This window comes from Benincasa hispida, chromosome 2 (assembly GCF_027475165.1).
Source record: "Benincasa hispida cultivar pf3 chromosome 2, pf3_genome.v1.1, whole genome shotgun sequence".
Taxonomy (NCBI): domain Eukaryota; kingdom Viridiplantae; phylum Streptophyta; class Magnoliopsida; order Cucurbitales; family Cucurbitaceae; genus Benincasa; species Benincasa hispida.
Genome location: NC_143479.1, coordinates 28,961,379 through 28,984,202, shown reverse-complemented (window position 1 = coordinate 28,984,202; position 22,824 = coordinate 28,961,379). Strand labels below are relative to the sequence as shown.

The following is a 22,824-nucleotide window of genomic DNA, read 5'->3' as shown; positions in this document are numbered from 1 at the left end:
AGTAAGCTTGTTTTATGTGAGATTTCTAGTGAGACTGAGACTATTGAGGGTTTGACAAGAGTTGTTGAACAGGCCGACAAATCAACAAGGGTTGTTGAGGTCGGTACATCTAGTCAACCAACTATTGAGTTTAGACTGCCTTGATGTAGTGGGAGGGTTATTAACCCATTGGATCGCTACATGGGTTTGACTGAAGCCCAGAACGTCATTTCTAATGATGGGGTCGAGGATCCATTGTCTTTTAAGAAAGCAATGGAGGATGTTGATAAGGATGAATGGATTAAAGCCATGAACCAGAAGATGGAGTCTATGTACTTCAATAACATTTGAGAGCTTATGGATCCGCCCGATGGGGTAAGAACTATAGGGTGTAAGTGGATCTATAAGCCCAAGAGAGGTGTAGATGGAAAAGTGCAAACTTTTAATGCTAGACTTGTGGCAAAGGGTTCTACCCAGATTGAGGGAGTTGACTATGACAAAACTTTCTCACCTGTTGTCATGCTCAAGTCTATCAGGATACTCCTATCCATAGCCACATTTTATGATTATGAGATATGGCAAATGGACGTCAAAACTGCCTTTCTTAATGGGAATCTTGAGGATACCATCTATATGGCTCAACTAGAGGGGTTCATAGTTCCAAATCAAGAGCAAAAAGTTTGCAAGCTTAATAGGTCCATTTATGGGCTGAAACAAGCGTCTAGATCATGGAACATTTGATTTGACACTGCGGTCAAGTCGCTTGGCTTTGATCAGAACATTAATGAGCCTTGTGTTTACAAGAAGATCATCAGCAACTCAGTGGCTTTCCTAGTATTGTACGTGGATGATATCCTACTCTTTGGGAATGATGTACGGTATCTGACTGACATTAACAAATGGCTAGCTGCCTAGTTCCAAATGAAGGATTTGGGTGAGGCACAGTATGTTCTAGAGATCCATATCATTTGGGATCATAAGAACAAGAGGTTAGCCCTGTCTCAGACATCGTACATCGATCAACTGTTGATCAGGTACAGGATGCAGGATTCCAATAGGGGTTTGTTTCCTTTTAGGCATGGAATCGTTTTGTCTAAGGATCAATGTCCTAAGACATCTCAAGAGGTTGAAGAGATGAGATGGATTCCCTATGCTTCAGCTGTTAGAAGCTTAATGTATGCAATGTTGTGTACCAGAGCTGACATTTGCTACGCAAAAGGGATTGTCAGTCGGTATCAGTCCAATCCAAGATTAGATCACTAGACGATAGTCAAGACAATCCTCAAGTATCCTCGGAGAACGAGGAACTACATGCTCGTGTATGGAGATAAGGATCTGATCCTTACAGGATATACAGACTCTGACTTTTAGATCGATAGAGATTCTTGTAAATCGACATCAGAGTCAATGTTCATTCTGAATGAAGGGGTTGTAGTGTGGTGAAGCATCAAACTAGGATGCATCACGGACTCCACTATGGAAGTCGAATACGTAGCTTCTTGTGAAGCAGCTAAGAAGGCTGTTTGGCTGAGGAAATTCCCTATAGATTTGGAAGTTGTTCCAAATATGGATTTGTCGATCACTCTTTATTGTGATAACAGTAGGGCTGTGGAAAATTCAAAGGAACCTCGGAGTCATCGTCGAGGCAAGCATATATAGCAAAAATACTAATTGATCAAAGAGATTTTGCATCATGGTGATATGATAGTCACGAAGATTGCAACAGAGCACAATGTTGTTGATCCATTTATTAAGGCTCTCACGGCTAAAGTGTTTGAGGGTCACCTAGAGAGTCTGGGCCTGCAGGATATGCGACATCTTATTTAGGGTAAGTGAGAGATGATACTGGGGTATGCCTTAGTTTATTGTATATTGTACATGTATTTATCTTGTATTGTACATTAGTCTCCAAGACATTAGGACGAGTGGGAGATTTTTTGATTTGGTATCCTAATTCTCCTAGAGTCTCGTAGTTTGTAATCTATTCACATTGTTATGAATAAAATAAGAGTTATTTTATCTGACATTTACTCATATCTAATAAATAAAGCTCTATGGTTATTGTATGTAAACTTAAGCATGTATATGAGATATACAAGTGGATCATGCCTTAAGTGATAACCTAAATAGGTTTGTAGTATAAGAATTAAAGAGGGATTCCTGATCCTGGTGACACTATGAATACGACTTGCTTTGTAGAGGTTTACAAGTGTTGTGAACTACTATAAATGGTAGATCCTGACCATTCATATGGAGACATGCGAGCGGGGGTGTCCTATATAAAGAGTTTGTATAAAACCGGACCACGAGATGATTCGTTTCTGTATATAATGCCGTTGACACTGAAGACTTATATCTCACCTAAATGACCATAGGTGATATGACCTCAATCCTAAATGTTTTAGAAACTCATGCCTTAAAGGACGATCCTTTGATTAGTATGGGTGAGAGTGGCCAATCAACTCAACATGCCTACCTTTTTAGGGACTTGTCTGATTTGGGAGCTGGGAACTCTGTTACACAAGATGGAATTCACTCCTTCCCCAAAGTAGGGGTAAGTAGATAGATTGCTCCCTTAAGGGCTGATTTCAAAGCTTGAACATAGTGGCCACAGCTTCTCTTTGGAAGAGAGGACTCAGTCATAGTAGAACTATGACTTATGTTCATTAGAGGGATCAGTGGTACTTAAGGAGTTAGATGTAACTATAAAGGCATAATGGTTATTGGCCTAGCTGTACTTACGAGTGATATGTGAAGGGTTATCGTATTGTTGATTGGTTGATATAGACGTATAATATATCTGTAGTAAGGAGAGTTTGCATTTGTGAAAATCTGCTCAAGAAGGTGGCCGCACAGAGCCAGCGCATCAAGGTGGGCACATCTGGGTGAAAGCGTAACAAATCACGATGGGACAGAAAAGCTGATGACGGTCGATTTCGAATTAAGTTGACAAGCCGTTAATGACATACTATAGCAAGTAGACTCAACTTTTAGGTGGAAAATATTTGGCGCATCAGATAGAGAATTAATGACATCCCATCAATGCAATCATTCGAGAGAAAAAGTTCTTCACCCTGAAGCTCTATAAATACCGAAGGCCACCTTCTTTTAAGGAGTTCAGATAGTTCGGTTTAGAGTTCTTCTTCACCTTATACTTAGATTTTACGTACTTAGAAGACGGAAGTGAGGAGGGGATATTACGCCGAGAGATCGCCCTGGTAAACTTGGAAGAGTGTCGGGAAGCGTAGAAAATAGAGAGAGGGCCAACTCTTACGGAAGCAAGAACATCTTTTGGGCAGAATAGAGAAACGAAGTGTAAAAGCCTTAGGAAGCAAGATATTGCTATCAGGCTCTCTACCCTTATTTTCCATTGTCATTTTGTACTCTAAATCTATTTATAAAATGGAAATTGCATCTTTATATCTGTCCACTCTCTGTACATTACGCATGAGTAGCTAAATCTGTCGAATGGGTTGAGAAGTACTTAGTTAGCATAACCTAGGATCTTCACTTTATGCGATCATCTTGTATTATGTATGCGTCATTCGTTCTCTAGAGATATTTAGGAGGGTAGTCTAAGGATAGAATCTAGGCTTGGAAAAGTCAGATTAGAATCTAGGCTCGGGAGATTCAGATAGAACCGCATAATCAAGAGATAAAAGCTTAGGAATAAATTCTGTTTGCTATTAACGCATAACATGCACCCTAGAGATAGGATATGATTGTATGCGGTCACTTTGTCCTTGTGTGCATCTTTCATCATCACATAGGCAAGAAGTAGAGACTTAGGAATAAACTCTATAGACATTATCGCATTCATCCTAAAATTAAGAGCTATCGCATTTGCATTGGAAAATGAATTGCTGTCGCATGAGTGTAGCATGATCGCATAGCTTGAACACATTCCTGGGAAACGCTAGTTAAAGACCTTTTCAACCTGTTCCTCTACATACTCATTGTATCTGTCGTATAATTACTCTTTTCTCAAATCCACCGCATACACTTTTATACCTTCAATGACAAACCAACCAACATCTTGATTTATTTGTTACCGCAAAGTAGTCGAAATTTACCATCGCATACTGTTTTCCTTAGTCCTTGTGTTCGACCCTGGGCTTACCAGGCAACTCAGTAGAATTTATACTTAGGTCTTGTTGAGAAAACTTGCATGCACAGCGCATATCCTACCATCGCATTCTACACCATTATTTGATCGCATAAAATAACGCATCAAATCCTCATGTTCAATTTTCTTCACAAACTGGTATGTGATTAATAATATTTGATATTTTATTCACTTTATCTATGAAATATGTGATATTTTAGTTGCAAATCAATAAACCAACATCCAAGGTTATCGTTGTAACTTAAACATGTATATGGAGACATACAGGTGGATCATATTTAAGTGATAATCTAAATGGTCTGTAGTATATGGATAAAGCTGGGTACCTTATCTTGCTAACATTATGAGTATGACCCGCTTTGTAGATGTTACAAATGTTGTAAAGTGCTACAAATAATCTGATTCTGATCATTCATGTATTAGACATACGAGCAGGGATATTCTATATAAAGGAGTTTGCATAAGACCAGACCACGAAATGCTTAGTCTCATTATATAACACCGTTCATAATAGAGACTTTCATTTTATGAGAATGACCATAGATAACATGACCTTAATCCTGAGTGAGTTGTGAACTCCTGCCTATGAGGGCGGTTCTTTGATTTGTATAGGTGAGAGTAGTTAGGTCATCGACTCAACAAGCCTACCATTTTGGGGGTTCGTCTGATTGGGGAGTTGGGAACTCAGCTACAGAAGATGGAATTCACTCATTCCTCGAAGCAGGGGTAAGTAGATAAATTGCTCCCTTAAGGGCAGGTTTTGAACAATGTGGAGCCACACCCCTCCTGGCCCGAGAAGGGTTTAGTCATAGTATGACTATGATTTATTGTTCATTAGAAGATCAATGGTACTTAAGAAGTTAGATGTAGCTATAGGAGCAAAACAGTAATTTGACCCAGTTGTACTTACGAGCAATTTGTGAAGAGTCATCGTTGTTGATTGGTTATATCCAATAGATACAGAAATATATCTGTAATGCAAAGAGTGCAACTGTCGGTCTTTAGTGGAGTGCGCGATAGCTACGGATGGTGGATAATGTAATTAAAGAGTTTAATTAATTATTCATTAGAGCTTCAAGCTACAGGTCCATAAGGTCCCCTTGGTAGCTCAAAAGGATTTAGTTGAGAATCAATTTTTGAGCTAATTTGAATTGTTCAAATTAATAAGAGAAAATTTAATTATATATGATATAATTAAATTAATTCAATTCCATACGATATAATTTTTATAATGTATTTGATACATTATAGTTTAATTGGAGGAAATAAATATTTGAATGAGATTCAAATAATTGTTAATTTTAATATAAATGCGATTTATATTAAATGCCATAAAATAGAGAAAAAGAACTATAGTTTATATTGTATGTGATGCAATATTAAAACTATTGGTTATAAATATAATATGATAAGTTGGTTATCATATTTATTTATGTTATTTATTATTTTGAATAGTAATCCCCTTTTTCTCTTTAACCACTTTAGTGGGTGGTTAAGTGGTTTTTTTGTGACAAATAGGATAAAAGAAATGATTTTCTATTTTTCCCTTTCTGATCTACACGAAAATTACCCAGTCTGTACGATAGGCTGAGAGACTACACGATTGAGAAACTTCTCTATATGATACAGAGTTTCTTCAATCTTCTTCCTCCTCCAAACTCAAAATCCCGCCTAACCAAAATAGTCAGAGCCCACAACTCTTGGGTTCTCACCCCGGGTATACCAAAGGTTCCAAGTGGTAGTGTCTTCCTTTTTGGTTCATGAGATTCTTGAAGAAAGTATTTAAGGTTGCTGCATTCGAGTTCGTGATGTTTTAAGGGGTTTACACGAAGAAATGTTCTTCAAAGTTATAATCTCTTGAACTATATTTCTTGTTTAAAAAGCATGCTGTAATTTTTCTTTGAATGCATAATCTGTATGTTTACGTATTTTCAATCTAAATGAAATTTGGACGATCTGCTTTCGCTCATGGATATTTTCATATCGAGTTCCTTCAACATGGACTCTAATTTCTAAACTAATAGGGATTCTAGGAAATTCACTTCATAATTAGTGTTTACTCTTAACGGAGAGGCTGTAGTCCAGGGGAGCGCCAAGCAGGGGTTCATTGCTGACTCCGCTATGGAGGCTGAGTATGTAGCCACTTGTGAAGCTGCCAAGGAAGTTGTGTGGCTCAGAAAATTCCTAATTAATCTGAAAATGGTTCCAGACATATTAATGCGCATCACCCTTTCTTGTGATAATAGTGGTGTTGTGGTTAATATCCGAGAACTTAGGAGTCACAAATGTGGGAAGCACATAGCGTGGAAGTATCATTTTATTCGAAGAGGTGAACGTCATGAAGATAGCTTTGGCGTAGACAGTTGCTGATCCATTTACGAAGGTCGTCACGACTAAAGAGTTTGAGTGTCACTTGCAGAGTATAGGTCTACAGGACATGCCACATCTAATCTAGAGTAAGTGAGAGATTTTGTATTGGGCGCGTTTTATGCTCTAGTTTCTTTTTTTGTTTACTTTTGTATTAGTCTGACTTTTATGATGTACGCCACACTAGATTTAAGACAAGTGGGAGATTTGTTGGGGTTGATGCCCTAAATCTCGTGGGTCTTATAGTCTGTAATTGTATTGTACAAACAGTTTATTTATTTAATAAAATTCGAGGTATTTTATTTTATTTAGTAACATTAACCCACAAAACCATTAAACAAACATCCAAAGTTATCTTCTGTAACTTAAACATATATGTGGAGACATATAGGTGGATTGTGTATAAGTGATAACTTGAATGATATGTAGTAGATGGATACGTTATCTTGGTAACACTATGAAAAGCATGTTGTGAATTTATGTTTATAAAGCATATTTGGGTTTATGTAATTTTAGTTTTTGTGAAAATTCAAATTGGGACCGATCCCTACTTCTGCTTCCGACTTCACAGTCCTTCAACATATACCAAAAGTTTAATAAAAAACACAAAACAACTCCCATACTCACCTAAACACTGCTAGTCGATTTCTACTAGCGACCACATAGTGGCAAAGCTTCCAGTCGGCGACTTTGATCGCGGCCGAGACTTCGCGGAAAAGAGATTTAAGGAGAGATAGAGATATAGAGAGAGGAAAAGAGAGAGGAAGACCCATGGTGTGTTGTAGCGTCCATGTGGTAGAAGGTTGAGGGGGTCTGCGGCATCGTCCGTGCGGTAGACGATTGTCTCACGCAATTCGCAAATGAGGAGAAGAAGGTTGGGGGAGGGCAGCGCTGGTGTCTGGTAGTATAAGAGTTCGTTTACTTTTGTTTTTTTTGGTTTTTTTTTTTAAAAATTTAAATTTGTGTGTGTTCTCTTGACCTAAATTAAAATATCTTATCCATATTTTTTTTATAAAATAATCTGAAAATTAAAAATTTGAAAACTAAAATATTTTAATTTAATCTATTGTAAATCTAATTTATTAGATTTCAAAAGATATGAAATCTGGAAAAAAAAAAAAGAAAAATGGAAGATAAATTCAAATTTGAATGGGGAGAAAAATCAAGAATTAGGAAGGAAAATACTGCTAGCACAATTACACGGTATATGTAAATAGTGCAGAAAAACTTCCAAACAAAGGCTTAAATATGATCATAGCTGATACAATACTTCTAACACAAAATACAATTACACTATATAAGTAAAGTTTTTAAAAGTATAAAAGATAGATATGAATAAATAATTGTGGAAAAAAATCAACAAGAATTTCAAAATTAAATGATTGACAATCTTTTTTTTTTTATAACATAAACATTATTTTGTTATAATTAAAAACCACGAAAAATGATGGATAAATCATCATAACTTCATATTATAATTACATTATATGTGTAAATGTAAGTTATTTACTTTCCAGAAATCATCAAGCGTAAACGGATAAAACAAAAAAAACATAACAAGTGAGAGACACTTGTTTTGTTAAACTTTTTATTAATTTTCGATTTTACCATTTTTTCAATTGAACCATCAAATCTTGTTATAGACTCCAATTCTCCTTTTAAGGTAATGGTATTATGTTCTTTCAATTTCATGTTATACTTGCTAAATCTTGTATTCAAGTTTGTTCTTAACACTTTTCTAATAAAAATACAAGAAAAATCTTATTGTAATATATATATATATATATATATATATATATAATTTTCATATTGTGGTTTATATTGTACTTGAAGTTGAATTTTATTTTGGATTTTTCTATTGATTTTTTTTTTTTTAAAAAAAACATTAAACTATTTGCTATAATTGAAAAAACATATTCACCATATGTTCTTTATCTAATGCCTCTTCATTTTGGTATTTCCAATCTTTATTTTCATATAATATATATTTCTTAAGGGTCTTATAGTTTAAAAAGAAATATTCTCATTCCACAATTTATATTCTATTCTATTCTATTCTAATAATAAATTATTTGGTAATCATAAAATATATGGGAAATACTTTATATTGTATCGGTCACTTAATTACTTGCAACTTTTTCGAATTTTAAAACATTTTTTTCTCCAACATGTGAACTTGAATATTAGCACAAAGCTCAATACATGATTTATAAATATAAAATAAAAAGAAATTTTGAACTTAAAATCTTCTACTCTAATATTATATTAAATTAAAAAAAGATTAAGTTGATTATTAAACCAATTATATAGTGAAGCATTTAGATAAATAGGAAACAAAAAGAAATATATATTCTATAAAAATAAAGATTAAAAAAAAAATTTACTGGAATGAGTTTTTTTTTAGTCTTGTTAACTCTATTCCTATACTAATAATGAAAAACATTAGAAATGGAAAATTAAAAAAAAAAAAATAAAAAAAAATAAAACATCTCTCTTATTTTCTCATTCCTTCTTTTTAGTTGATTGTTAATTAAATGCGCCTACATTTTGTTAAACATTAGGACAATATTCAACTCTAAAAATTAACAAGAATTCTATCCTTATGATAAAGTGTTCTTAATGATAATTATATATAAATAAGTTGTCACAAAATAATCACAATTAATTAATGATAATAATATAATTTAATGTTGCTTACATGGAATTTATTAAAGGGAAAATAAAAAAAGAAAAGACCAAAGTGGGAGAGGTGGGTAGATTAAATATATTTTCTTGGAGACCCCCATGCAGAAGAGAGTTATATACAAATTTGCATGTTGCAATATTTAAATTAGGGGATAAATTTCAATTATATATTAATTAACCTAATCTTTAAATTAAAAGTTATATTATGGAATCGAATCCTGCATGTTGAAGCCAGCCCCTTTCTCTCTCTCCATTATAAACATAATCAAGAGCATATCTAATCAAGTTATAAATAAATGCTGAATCAACCCTTAATCATGTATGATTAGAGAGCCCTTTAATTAATGTTACTCTTGAAATAATTATAGATTAAAGTAAAGATTCCGTCTGCTTAATTTCAATGTTGTCTATCTCTTCTTATTAGTTGTAGATTTGAATCTCTCTTGTTCTTCCTTGTTAATAATATAATACTAAAGAAAAACACTTTCTCTAAAATTTTGATAAATAGCATAAGAGTAGTTGTCCTACATTGAAAACGTTAAAAGAATGTGATGAGTTTCAAACACTATAAAAATAGTCTAAACTTTGGTTTCATATCATCACCGATAAAAATACTTTAAAATTGGATATACTAAAACACTACATTAATTTCTTTTTGTATTCTCTAGTTGAGAGGGGAGAAAAGCCGGTGAATTGTAAAAGTGAGAGAATGTTCCTATATAATTAGAATCAGCGAGAGAATTATGTGATTGTAATAATTTTTCACGTTGTAAATTTTTTTTCTGTTTGGGTAGTTTTTATCCGAGTTTAGGGTTTTTCGCAAATTGTGAGGTTTTTTTAAAAAAATTATTTTTAAACATTATATATAATTTTCACTTTCATATTTATTTATTAAATATTTTTAAAGGAAAAAAGGAGGGATGTTGGTTTCTTTTGAGTTGTATTTTCTAAGAAAAATAGGAGACAAAGAAGATCTTTTAATTTAACATTAATATCTTCAAATGTTGAAGCCAATTGTATGAGTGGTTAAAGAAAAGCCAATTGTTGAATTTTAATGCAATTTTCTTCCACATGAAGATGGATCTAAACCCACTCCTTCTCTGTTGTTTCCAAGGTTTAATTAGAGTAGTGGTCCCAACATTAACTTAATTAATTTTAATACCAAACCCTTGAGCTTCATACTTTTATATAATAGTAACATAAATAATTAAGATTCAGCAGATCTACACATAATAAGCTTAATAACTTCACATTCCCAAATAATTTTGTTTCCCTTTTCCCTTTTTGTTTTTAATTGAAAGTTGTGTCTTCCATTATCTTTTCCTACATTTACAAAAAAAAGATAATATCTTTCTTTCTCAATTGCTTTTTAAATTATTTTACTCAAATTAATCACTAGTCCGAGTAGGAAAAAGAAAAGAAAAGAAAAAAAAACGAATTTGATTTTGTTAGAGTATCTATAATATTATTAAGGAAACTCGCATCTAAGGCTTTCAGCGTTCTTTTGGCCCACTTCTCTAATTTGGGTGTATCGTTGGAGTTGATAGTACCCACACCGATGTAATGTCGAACCAAATACACTCTGATGCCCAAGTACAGAATGTATTTAGTTAAATAGCTAAAACACAGAGAGAATTACTTAATCTGTTGAGGTGTTGTAGGTGTGAGGATATTTATAAGACCTTTTCTCTAATACACACTTGAGAACATGTGCAATACTGACCGTATCAGAATAGGGTATGACCTTTAGGGTTGTAGAATGTCAATTGCGAGTTTGACTTGGTCATTTCCTCTTTGGTGAAACTCTACATTGAACTTGACTAGTCAATCCAAAATCTTAAGATTTGACTTTTCTTTTTGGAATTTGCAAACTTCTATGCAGACCTCCATTTCTTCTTTGAGTTTGAGTCTATCCGTAGACTTTGAATTTTACCTAGAACAATAATATTTAACGAGTATAATTACATTTATATCGTAATCCATCATTGTTTTTGGATGTTAGAAAATCTTGTTGAAATTCATCCAAAGTTGTTTTCTTTTTGTTTAATAAATATTGATTTTCACTCGAATTTCGAACGTAAGAATGGAAAATAATGTTAGGATATTAAAGAACAACTATTCCCAAGGGATTTATATTGATATGAAAATTGTTGTATGTGTGTATGCATGTGCCTCCAAATCTAGAGCGATATCCCTCCACTTCTTTGTGTCTTTCCTTTTTCTTTTTTTTTTTTTTTTTTTCTCCTTATTATGAATTTTAATTTCTTCTTATATGATCATCAAATCGTATCCACATGATCTTTATTATTTTTTTTCTTCATTACTTTATCAACAATTTTGATTATTAAAATCATTCCCCACACGTTATTTTTTTTAAATAAAAATTTCCCTCTTTGTTGGATTTTCACTTCATTTCTGGGTGATGCTTATATTCTTTGTTTTGGAAGGGGACACGTGGCACATTTTCCCTATATGATATTTATTGTTACAAATAAAAACTATATATAAGATTAGAATGGTTTTTTTTTCCATGTTTTCATCTAGATCGTTTGACTCGTATGTCATGATGTTATTGAACAAAAATATTGTATAATTAAATGTAAGTTATAAATATATTCATATATTGATGGGTTAAATCATAAAGTATAGAAAACGTTATATTATATAGTTTAGTGAAAGGAGATTATCTACGAACTAATTCCCAAAAAAAAAAAAAAAAAAAAAAAAAAGCTAAACTCTGCTGTGTTTAAATATAATATTATATATATGATATATAATCTCATTGAAAAATGTACCCACTAAAATTCCATGTTTAATCAAGATTGACTAAGTTGATAACGTGAGTTACATAAATTCTAGAGCTAATCAAAATGGATTGGTTGGAAAAATAGAAACAAAAGAATCAATGTTAATGTATCATATCTTATATGTTTGAAAAAAAATATTTTTATGCTTCTTAAATTTTGGATCTAATTTTTATTTAGTCATTAAATTTTAAAATATTATACTTTTAGTCTTTAAGTTGTATATTTATTTTCAATTTAGTTTCTAGATGTTAAAATGTTGCAAATTTACCCTTGATTTGAGTTTTGAATTCGATTTCTCCACATGGTTTAAGATTTACAATTTTAACCTTGATTCTTAGATAAATACCTCACTTTAAATCTTTAATGTTAACAATTATTGAAGTGAGTATTTAGTAAACATCGAGTTAATTAAAAGCATAAATCTTGAAACCTAAGGGCGAAATTTGAAACGAAACTCAAATTTCAATGGTAAAATTGTAAAATTTTGAAACTTATGGTTTAAACTGAAACTAAATCAAACACAAAATTTAAGGTCTTATAGTGTGACATTTTGTTGTAAGTTTTAACTTCATGATTATACACCAGAACCTTAACAATATATAAAATGATAATTGCCAAAATCTTTGAACTTAGATATTTTCACAATAATATAAGTTAGAGTAACATACCTTGATCCATGATAATGATTTAGTTAGGGACTGTGTTTTTCTATCTTAGCCTTCCTTTAGAACTTAATTAATTTTTTTGATGAGGAGGAAAAAAATACTTAATGTGGCAGAGAGATAACCAATCTTTAGGGTTTTATATAAACACCTCATTATTTAATTAGAAAGTATCTTTTAATTATCTTGTACTTAATCTAGAACTTTTTTTTTTACTTAATTGACCTAATATAATAATAGGTCTAAAAAAATTAAAGAGTAGATAATGTAAATGGGCTATGTTAAATGATAATATTAAATTTAAACAAAATCTGTAACATTTCAAACCTACATACTAAAAGAAAATGAACCATAGCCTAGTGATAAAAAAAAAAAAGAAGGTATTTTTCTTAATTTTTTCAAAAACATAATTCCATTTATTATAATTATTTATTTCAACAAGTTAACGAAATCGTTTCCAATTTAAAATTAAATGAGAATGCATTTGATATACATAAATTTGGATTAGCTATGAAATTATTTAATTTGACTTCTAAAAAACATTATTAAATTTGAAAATTTTCATATAGAAATTTAATTCTATGATTAAGATATGGTTGTTTTTAAATATAGGAAAACGAGTTAACTTATTTATAAATATAATAAAATGTCACTGTCTATTAATAACACACCGTGATAGACACCAATAGACATCTATCCGTATCTATCACTAATCTTGATAGATGTCTATCAGTATTTATCGCTGATAAATAGTGAGCATTACTTCAAAAAAAAAAAAAAAAAAAGCCATCCCATGAATATACATGACCTCACTACCTGTATAAAACATGCATCTCTGCCCAGGGAGTAGGTCAAAGCCATTTTTTTTAGAAAAGTCAAAAGTTGGAATCCGAGAAACCCCTAAGAGCATCTTGTAAACAAATTATTCGATCTGGAGATCCCAACAAGGCTGCCGGAGACATCACTAAACCACCCGGGAATGTCTCTTGCAAAGAAGAATTCGTAGAGATTTTTCTAGAACCCCAACCTAGCCTACTCGATTGATATAATCTAGAATCCACTCTCCGCCTTTACTTAACTTAGTAGTAGGCGAATAGTGACGCTATTTGTTTGCGCATTCACATGACGGGCAGGTTTCAAGATCTCCTGCAACGAAAATCTAAGACGTGGTTGATTGATCAACTGTTTTGTCATTTAAAACAAAAGTTAAAGCCTCATATATTTTTAACCAAAAACATACCATAATAAAAAGAAGAGATGACATAGTTTAGAGGATTAGGTAGGGGATTAACTTTTGGTTGATGAACCTAGCTCAAAGTCACATGCTCCCCTTTTGAAAGCCCAAAACCTTTCACTTTCCAACACACAAACAACTATCCCATATATATGTATTATCATGACCCACTAATCAAAACCACAAGCACCTCAATCTCTTGGATTTGCTTCCTCCTATTTTTTTTAAACCTCAATCTTCATTACTATCATATTTTACTGTAATTATATTACCATCATCATCATCAATATTATTCTAATATTCTAGTAGTCCACTATCTTTTAATATATAAAAAAATACAATGTATCTCATATATATCTAATCCTTTTCAGTGTACTAAATTTTATTTCATGTCAATTCTTATTCAAATATATGTTTTTTATTCCAACATGTTAGAGGTTTAAATATATGTTTTTGATTCCAACATATTAGATGTTTTTTTTCATGTCAAGTGTTAGAAAAATATTACTTGTTAAATAAGGGTTATATTACTTTTATTATTATTATTATATCTAACCTAATTCACCATTAATTAAGTCTCTTTTCCTTTTATCTATTTTATAGAGATAGGAAGATTTGAACTTCCAATTTCAAGAGAAGTACATATACATCAATTGCCAGTAAAGGTAAGATGTTATATGTCGATCTTCATTTTCTTACTTTTAATTTTATCTAAAAATCTGCCCCAAAAGAATGGTTATTATATTTATATACCCACGATCTTATATTTGTTCAGTGGAGATGACTTTGTTGCACTCCCAAAATAATATTCATTAAGGCATGTGCGCGGACACACATATATTTTAATATAACAATGCAGGATGGATGATTGAACCTCTGACCTTTAGGGAGAGAGCACATGCCAATATCACTTAGCGAAACTCACTTTGGCAGCTTAATTATATTATTATTATTATTATTATTATTCATAATTTGATCATGACTTAGTTGTTAAAGCATCTTTCTTTCTTTAATAGTCAGGTATAATAACACACAACCAACATTGTTTAGTTTGGAATTATGAAGTTTGTGCTTGGGATATATAAAATTGTTTAACCTTAGACAAATGAAATGTAAATACGACAAATTTACTTTTTTAAGCTGTTACAAAATGTATGATAAATTCTTAGTCCAACTGAAAAACTTACCACGAAACGTTTTTTTACTCTTTAGTTCAATGTAGGACAGACAATTTGAACTTCAAGCTTTTCAATCGGGCTAAAATCACTTTTAACACCTTCAAATCTTTAAAAGCGAGAAATTATTTATATTTTATAATGAACCCTTCATTTAAAAAAGAAAATAAAAATCCTTCTCTTTCCCTGTCCAATTTTGCATTTAACCTAAATTGTTACGATAGTATTATAAATTACAAATAATTGATTTATGAAGAAGGACAATCCCTCGGGGGCTGCAAAATCAGATTTGTAGGATCTTTGTCATCTAATTCACCATTTGGTTCCCTAATGATTAAGAACCCAACCCTTACAGCTGGATATATAATCTTTTGGTGCAACTTTTACGCAATTGTTTTTAAAAAAAAATTGTTATTTTAATTCTTCACAAAAATGGGATATGAAAATAAAACGTGAAAACTTAGGACCCAGATTTTATTTTTTTTTCCTGCCCCATACAATTGATTAGGTAAACAGTTAATAATCAATTCTTAATAATTATGATTTAAAGGCGTCCCATCATTTTTGGTCCTTTTTTAATTTCTTGCTCACAAGATTTGGGACAATAAGTAGATTTCCCCAAATGTTTATTATTATTATTTATCTTGTTTCAACTTTTTTTTCATCTCTCCCCTCTTTTTTAATCTACAAAAATGTTCTATAATATTTAAATAAAAGGAGTTTATATTTATATATAGTTAATGTCATTTGTCTCCATGTTTAGAAATTAAGAAATATGATCCTATGCCATTGTTAGAGTGTATTAATATCGTGTTAGCTATAACTCGCATACGAGCTCAAAGCAGTAAGAGCGAGTGAGAGAGCGAGGAGAAGTTCTGAGCACGAGAGAGTGAGAGATGAAATTCATATCATATGAGAGCACTAATGTATTGGATTAGTTGCAAATGCGAGTTTTAGTGCCAGAGAGAGATGAAGAGCACGACTGTGCAAGCGGAGGAAGAGTTCTAGCGTGTGAGAGCACTATTGTACGAGTCGCTTAAATTTCACACTAAGTAATATCGCGAAGGGCAATATGGTAATCAATTAACACGCTTCATGCGTTCTAAAAAGATAGCAGAGAGCCATGCTTCATTATTATCAAATTTTAGGACAAGTACCATTACCGTTGCGAAACAAAGGTCATCCATTTGAGAAAATCTAGTGTTAAAATACAATTTTTGTCCTTTTACTTTGGACTTTTTCCATCTTAGTCCCTAGAGTTTTAATTGTTCAATTTGCATCTATATGCTCTCAATAAATCTTCAAACTACTCCATGCTTTTAGTTTCTTGTTGATTTTTCTTTAAAAAAAAGGTTCTACGAACTCTCCCATTATAAATTAATTGTGAAAATGTATATTTACATAATACTATTTTTGATAAAACTTGACTTAAAACGATCAAATTTAAGATTCATTGAAAGTATAATATGTTATTGCAGTTATATTGGCTATTCTTTACTTATAGGCCTAATGTTTAATTACCAAAATTGTTATTATTCATCTTGTTACAACATTGTATTTGACTTTGTGTTATTTGTTAGTTGATATGTTTTTCAAAATGTACTAAAACTAGACACAATGACAGTATTAACACTAAATAGTATTTTAATCCAAAATAAATTTGATGAGTTGTCAAGTAAGTTTTGATCATCAACTTAAATAAAATATTAATTCTTTTTTAAAAACAACTTAAATATTGATTAGGTAAGCATCTAGTAGTAGTAAGAGAAGTAGTTAATTATAAGTCTTAGTTTATAAATATTTAATTAGTGTTAGCGTATATCTATATACATATACAGGGGCAATTTGATTTTTCTCTTTTGCTGAAATGAATATGAGACGAATAAATTAAGCTGATTCTTTTTTATGGAAAATTATTTATTAACAAATTGCATTTTTTATGACAATAATTTCACAAGTGTATGGTTTGTTTTGCAAGTCATAATAATAAAATAGTAAAGATTGAGTTGTGTCTGAACAAATGTTTTGTAATAATATATACTTACTAATAATTATCTATTAAATTGAATCCTAGATCTGTTTGATTAATTAATTAGAAGAATGTCGACTAAAATAAATAAGTTAAAAGTAGAAAAGTCTTGTACTCTAATTTAATTTTACTAATCCATCTTAAAGTTTCATTTTATAGTAAAATCAAACTATATGCTTTTTTTTTTTTTTTTTAAAAAAAGGAAGTTCATATTCTTATTTATCTTTAGTACTTATGTGGCTTGCTTGTACTTTATTAAAAAGTGCTGAGAGATAAGAAAAATTGAACAAATATTTACAAATTTTTCTCTTTATAATTAAAAACATGTGTTCAAACATTGACGAATTTAAATTCGGTTCTTTAATCATGTCATTAGTGACCAAATAATAGCATCTTTCTTTTTTTTTTTTTAAAAGACCAAAGAATTGCATGCACACATTAATATTAGAAATATGTAGAATGAGAATATTGAACATTAAACTTTTATAAACCTGACCAAATAGATCAAAATTTAAAATAGAAAAAATATTCTTTGATCCCTAAATTTTGAAACGTTACTGTTTTGTTTTATTTTGAATTTTGAATTTAACTTTTATTTAAAAATTTTACATAAATTTTAAGTTTACTTTTCATTTCTTCATTAAGTTTTAATATATATTTTACATTTTTATCTGTAGTTTTTACAAATGTTCACTTTTGTTTTTTACATTCCATTAATTACTTTAAAATAAATATGATGCACAAATTTTCAATTGAAGCTTAATAATGGTGCGGAAATTTTCAATTGAATCTTAATAAAGATGAAAATTTTAAAATTGATTTAATTATTTTAAATTAATTAATAAAAACTAATATAAAAATTTACGAGAAAAGTCAATTATAAGATTTATAATAATGATAATGGAAGTTGGAAAGTTTCACCAATTAATTCGCCTGAAGATGTCCAATATTTTCTAAATTAGGATTTCATTTCGTATTGCACCCACTAAAATTGGACAAAAATCCTATGTGGCTCGAGTGCCACGTGCCCATCTTTTTTCTTTTCTTTTTATCATTTTCTTTCTTTAAAAAAAAAAAAAACTATATACACCTCATTATTATTCTTTAATAGACAAGTTAATTGTTGATATTATGTTGATGTTAAAATTCTTTTAATTTTTAGGTGCTTCAACAGTACATTTGTAATTTGAATCGGTAGAACTGATTTGCAATACAAAGAAAAAAGATTTCAATATCAAAGTCAGAAAAGTAAAAAGGTAAAATAGAGAAAATTTCAAAACTTGAACTTATCCCATATGAAGTTATAATAGTGTATTTAAAAGGAAATTGACGTAAGGTTCATCATCATTATTCTTGATTAAAATTTGAGTTGTTTTTTTAATCTAGACAAATTAGATCTAATTAATCCCAATTATTAGTTGACCAAAGACTTATTAGAGCTCCGTCTACTTCATTATATACTTAATTAGTATTTTATCATGTTGAAATTTACCCATAACACATCTAATTATTTTTTTAAAAAAACAAAACAAAAACTTTACAACACATATGAAATGATTATACTAAATGGTTAATTTTTAAAACTAATAATCAAAGGGGGAATTCAAAAGAATCAAAACTCTATCATACTCATATCTATGAATAGCAAACAAAAAATAAAATAAAATAAAGAAAGAGAGAATTCAGAAAAGGGGAAAAAATAGTACAAGGGAATATGATTAATTATTAAGCAGAATATATATGTTTGGTAGGATGATGTGGCACATAGGAAAAATAAGAACATTAAAATATTAATTAAGAGCAAGAAACATGGCCATATATTTAAGATATTTTTTTTAAAAAAATAATAAAGAATAGATTATAGAACGACGTGTCGTTTAATAGAGAGATGTGGAAAGTTTAACGTACCAATAGGAAGAGAGAAGATGGAAATTTAAAATTAAGAAAATCTAAGACAATCGCTTTCAAGTTGGAGTCAAGAAAGTCGGAAAAATGTTTATTAAAATGAAAAAAAAAAGAAAATTAAATTATATAATTAATTAATTATGTATATAAAAAAAAATGAAGTTATGGAAGCTCGCAGTTTGCAAGGAATATATATAATATTATAAGTTAAACCACATTATTAATGCACTGAAAATCTTAACGCAATCTCATCCAGCTATGCATCATTCGTTTTTTTTTTTTTCATTTTGTCTTTTTAATTTAATTTTTAGAAAGAAAGGGGAAAAAAAACTGCTTTAAAAGGCTTCCATTTTTCAGATCCCTTCTTGATTCCTTAGCTTATCAATTTTTTTTCTCTTGTTCTTCATTTTGGTACAAGATTTTTGAAATTTGAAGTGATTTTGTGTTAAATTAGTTTGTTATTAATGGGAAGTGGTTATTTTGGGGAGCCAAGTTTAGGGAATAATGAAAGAGGGGGTGCGTCGTCGTCGTCGTCACCGTTATCGTCGAGAAGAGGGAAAAAGGGTGGTTCTGATAAGCAACCAAGACAACCCCAAAGAGGACTTGGAGTTGCTCAACTTGAGAAGATCAGATTGCATGGTGAAATTGCTTCAGCTGGTTTTCATCATACCTCTTACACTTTCACTAATGTAACAATTTTCTCTATTCGATTTTGATTTTTGTTGAGCTTCGCTTATGTTGACTTTTTTTTTTTTAAAGAAATAATTTTTATTCGTTTAACATATTGTTTCAGGATCAAGAGGTAGCGAGAGTACAGACGGGTTATGCGTCGGTACCATCGTCGACTTCTTCCTCGCCGTCTTATGGCTTCCCCTCCAATATTATGGTAAAGTACTGAAACTATGGTGTTAGTTTGTTTGATGAATTTTATATGGGGTTAGTTCTTGTTTAAGGGAGATTGTCTTATATTTTTAAATTGTTTGAATTATGTTGAAATTGGAATTAAATTGGAGTTTAAGATGTAAATAATGTGGATTTGTTTGATTTTTAGAGTGATTTTATGTGCTAATTACTTAAGACAGTACGGTTAGGGCAAACCCTAGATCGAAATGCCTTTAGAATTTGAAAACTAATTTGTAATCAATTTAGCAAAATCTCTATGGACTCTTTAGCTGCTCCAAAAATTAAGGAAAAACTAGTTGGTGTTTTTCTTTTGGGTAAATTTTCACTATGTCAAATTATTTATAGAAATAGTAAAAAGAAAAAAATATTGATAGACATTGATAGATTTTTATTCGTATCTATCAATAATAGACTTCTATCTATTTTTATCATGGATAAATTTTTCTATTTTTGAAAATTCTTTTTTTAAAACTATTTACTATTATTGGAATTTCTCTTTTTCAAAATATCTTTTTTCACACAAGACGGTTTGTGGTTCGGATCTCCCACCTTTATTATACTAAAAAAAACAAAGTTTTTTTTTATCCCTCAAGATTTGCCATTTTTTTAATAATAATAATAATAGCCGTAAATAATGTGATTTCATCTTATACATAATTAAATTTGATCAAAGTTTATTAAGAGAATCTTATAAAACTATTTTTCAGACAAGCATATCATTGTAAAAAAAAAAAAAGGTTAGCTTAACCTCACAATTTCTCTTCAAAAAGCATCATGTAGTTTAATTTGATTAATTTGTATATACATAAATACAATGTTGTTTTTTAAGAAAATTTCAAAGTTTTTCATAATAATTAATCTTAAAATTAATTTGTGTGATTATTGGATAATGCAGATGGGGTTTGGAGAATATGAAAGAAGAAACCTCAGAGATGGTGATTCTCAGTATAGCACAGCAGCAAGGTTTCAATTTTATTTTTATTTACATTTTTCATTAAGATAAAGTTCTTAGTTTACATAATTAATTAAAAAAAACATTTAATTTATAGAAAATTTTTAGGTGGGTGTAAAAAAAAAAAAATTGATGTGGTTAATTATGGGAAACAGATGGGATCCAAACAATAATGGTGGGATCTTAGAGAGCCAACATTATGCACAGCCAAACATGACATGTTATCTTGAAAATCCACAAGCAGAGGTACTAAATTACAAAAACTTTATTTTCTCTGATTTTGATTTTTGATTCTTTTCTTCTCTTGCTTCTTAAAATTTTGATGTATTTTATTTTCACTTGTAACTCAACTAATTTATACATATATCTTTCATTAATAAGTGACAAGTTGGAGTCTTCCAAAAATAATATTTGAACAATAGAGATAGATATATACTTTATTGTGTTGTACATTACTGAAATTGTTGAGTTTTTTTTTTTTTTTTTTGGGAATATATTTGATGAATGTGAGGTTAATTAATGAATGGATTATGAATAATAATGTTGTTTGAATTAATTTGATGATATTTGGTGCAGTGGACACAGAGCAGAAGGAGCAAAAGGCAAGAGAGGAGTGGAAATATGGGTCAAAATTCAGAAGCATGTGAGAGCCAAGACTTGGACTTGGAGCTTAGACTCTCAATAATCTAAATTAAACATTGGATTTGGGAATTGGGAATTGGGATTTGGATAATCCTGTTTTTCATACACATAAATTTTCAATGGGAAATGGAACATTCATCATCTCTCAATTGATGTAAGTCAAAAGAGACCAACAACTTTCTTCATTTTCTTCTCAATCCAATCCCATCATCCAACCCTCTCTCCCTCTCTCATCTCTTTATGGAATACTCTTTTTCTTTTCTTATTATTCCTTGCTTAATGATCTCTTATATCTCTCATGAGATTTGTTGTATATATATTTGTGCATAGATTCAAGTTTTAGTTTCATACACATTATATTTCTTCAAGAAAAAACATTCAAATATTTGAAAACATTCAAATATTTGAGATTGTGTTGATATGTATGTTTAATTAGAAATATAAATAAAATTCCACGTCATTGGTTAGGGATAGATGCGATTATGGATACATAAGTGAGAGGATAATTACCTCTCTATTGGTATGATGCTTTTTCGATGGTTCTAAAAGTAAAAGCACAAGAGTTTATGTTTAAAGTGGAAGATATCATGCATCCTATTAGTAGAAAAAGGTGGTGGTGAAAGTTTTGTCGTCTTTATCAATAAATGATAGTCTAAACAACCTAGTTGTATACTGTCGAGGGAAATTTTCAGATTTCAAAGAAAGAAAATTAGTGCGAGAGTCTTAGGTTGTTTGTTTCATATGTGTCTTTGTCGTTTTTTCTTGTTATTTTGATAAGAGTAAATGTGATTTGTGTTCGTGCTGATTCTTTATTTGGATGTTAGGTTGATTTGAGATAAACGTGCATCAAGATAATTTGAGTACGAAATGAACTGGACGTGCCTGGTGAAGATGAGAAATTGTTTAGATTTCAATGCTGGAAATTTATATACAAATCTAGAATATTTCAAATGCTGAAGACCCACCATCAATTAATTAAAATGAGCATAATATTTGTATTTGCAGAAGCAGCTCTCTGATCTAATGGTCAAATCTAATATGGGAGAAGAAAAAAACAGTAGAATTTTTAAATAAAACATAACAAGATTTTGTTTCAGTTTAATGCATGTGATGATCTTTTTTGTGAAATGCCAAAAAATAGAAAAGATTCTATATGATATTCTTAATTCAAGTATTTCAACTAATTTCTCTATACCAAACTTAAATTTATTCAATAACAAAACTTTTGGGAAAATTAAAGTTTCTCCTCCTTCACCATTAGAAATGATTTTCCAGTTGAGAAGAAGAGTCTTTCTTCAGAAGAAAATAACAGTTTTTGTAGAAAGGTATTACACAGAGAGTAAATGAGATGTAATAGG

At 30.4% G+C, this 22,824-nt stretch overlaps 1 protein-coding gene across 4 annotated transcripts; it reads left to right on the top strand.

Annotated features, from left to right (window-relative positions):
- Positions 1–19,188: 19,188 nt before the first annotated feature.
- Positions 19,189–22,562, top strand: LOC120070577 (protein SPEAR3-like). Of its 4 annotated transcripts, XR_016527828.1 has the most exons (6): positions 19,192–19,658; positions 19,763–19,855; positions 20,768–20,835; positions 20,980–21,070; positions 21,401–21,620; positions 22,291–22,562. XR_016527828.1 is itself a non-coding variant. In XM_039022370.2 (5 exons), exons 1-5 carry the CDS (start codon positions 19,434–19,436, stop codon positions 21,512–21,514), a joined length of 591 nt encoding a protein of 196 aa, XP_038878298.1. In that variant the 5' UTR covers positions 19,189–19,433; the 3' UTR covers positions 21,515–21,818. The 4 variants fall into 4 exon arrangements, 2 of the variants coding, with proteins under 2 accessions (XP_038878298.1, XP_090167300.1); XM_039022370.2 differs by lacking the exon at positions 22,291–22,562 and having other exon boundaries at positions 19,189–19,658; positions 21,401–21,818; XR_016527829.1 differs by lacking the exon at positions 20,980–21,070.
- The last annotated feature ends 262 nt before the right edge of the window (positions 22,563–22,824 follow it).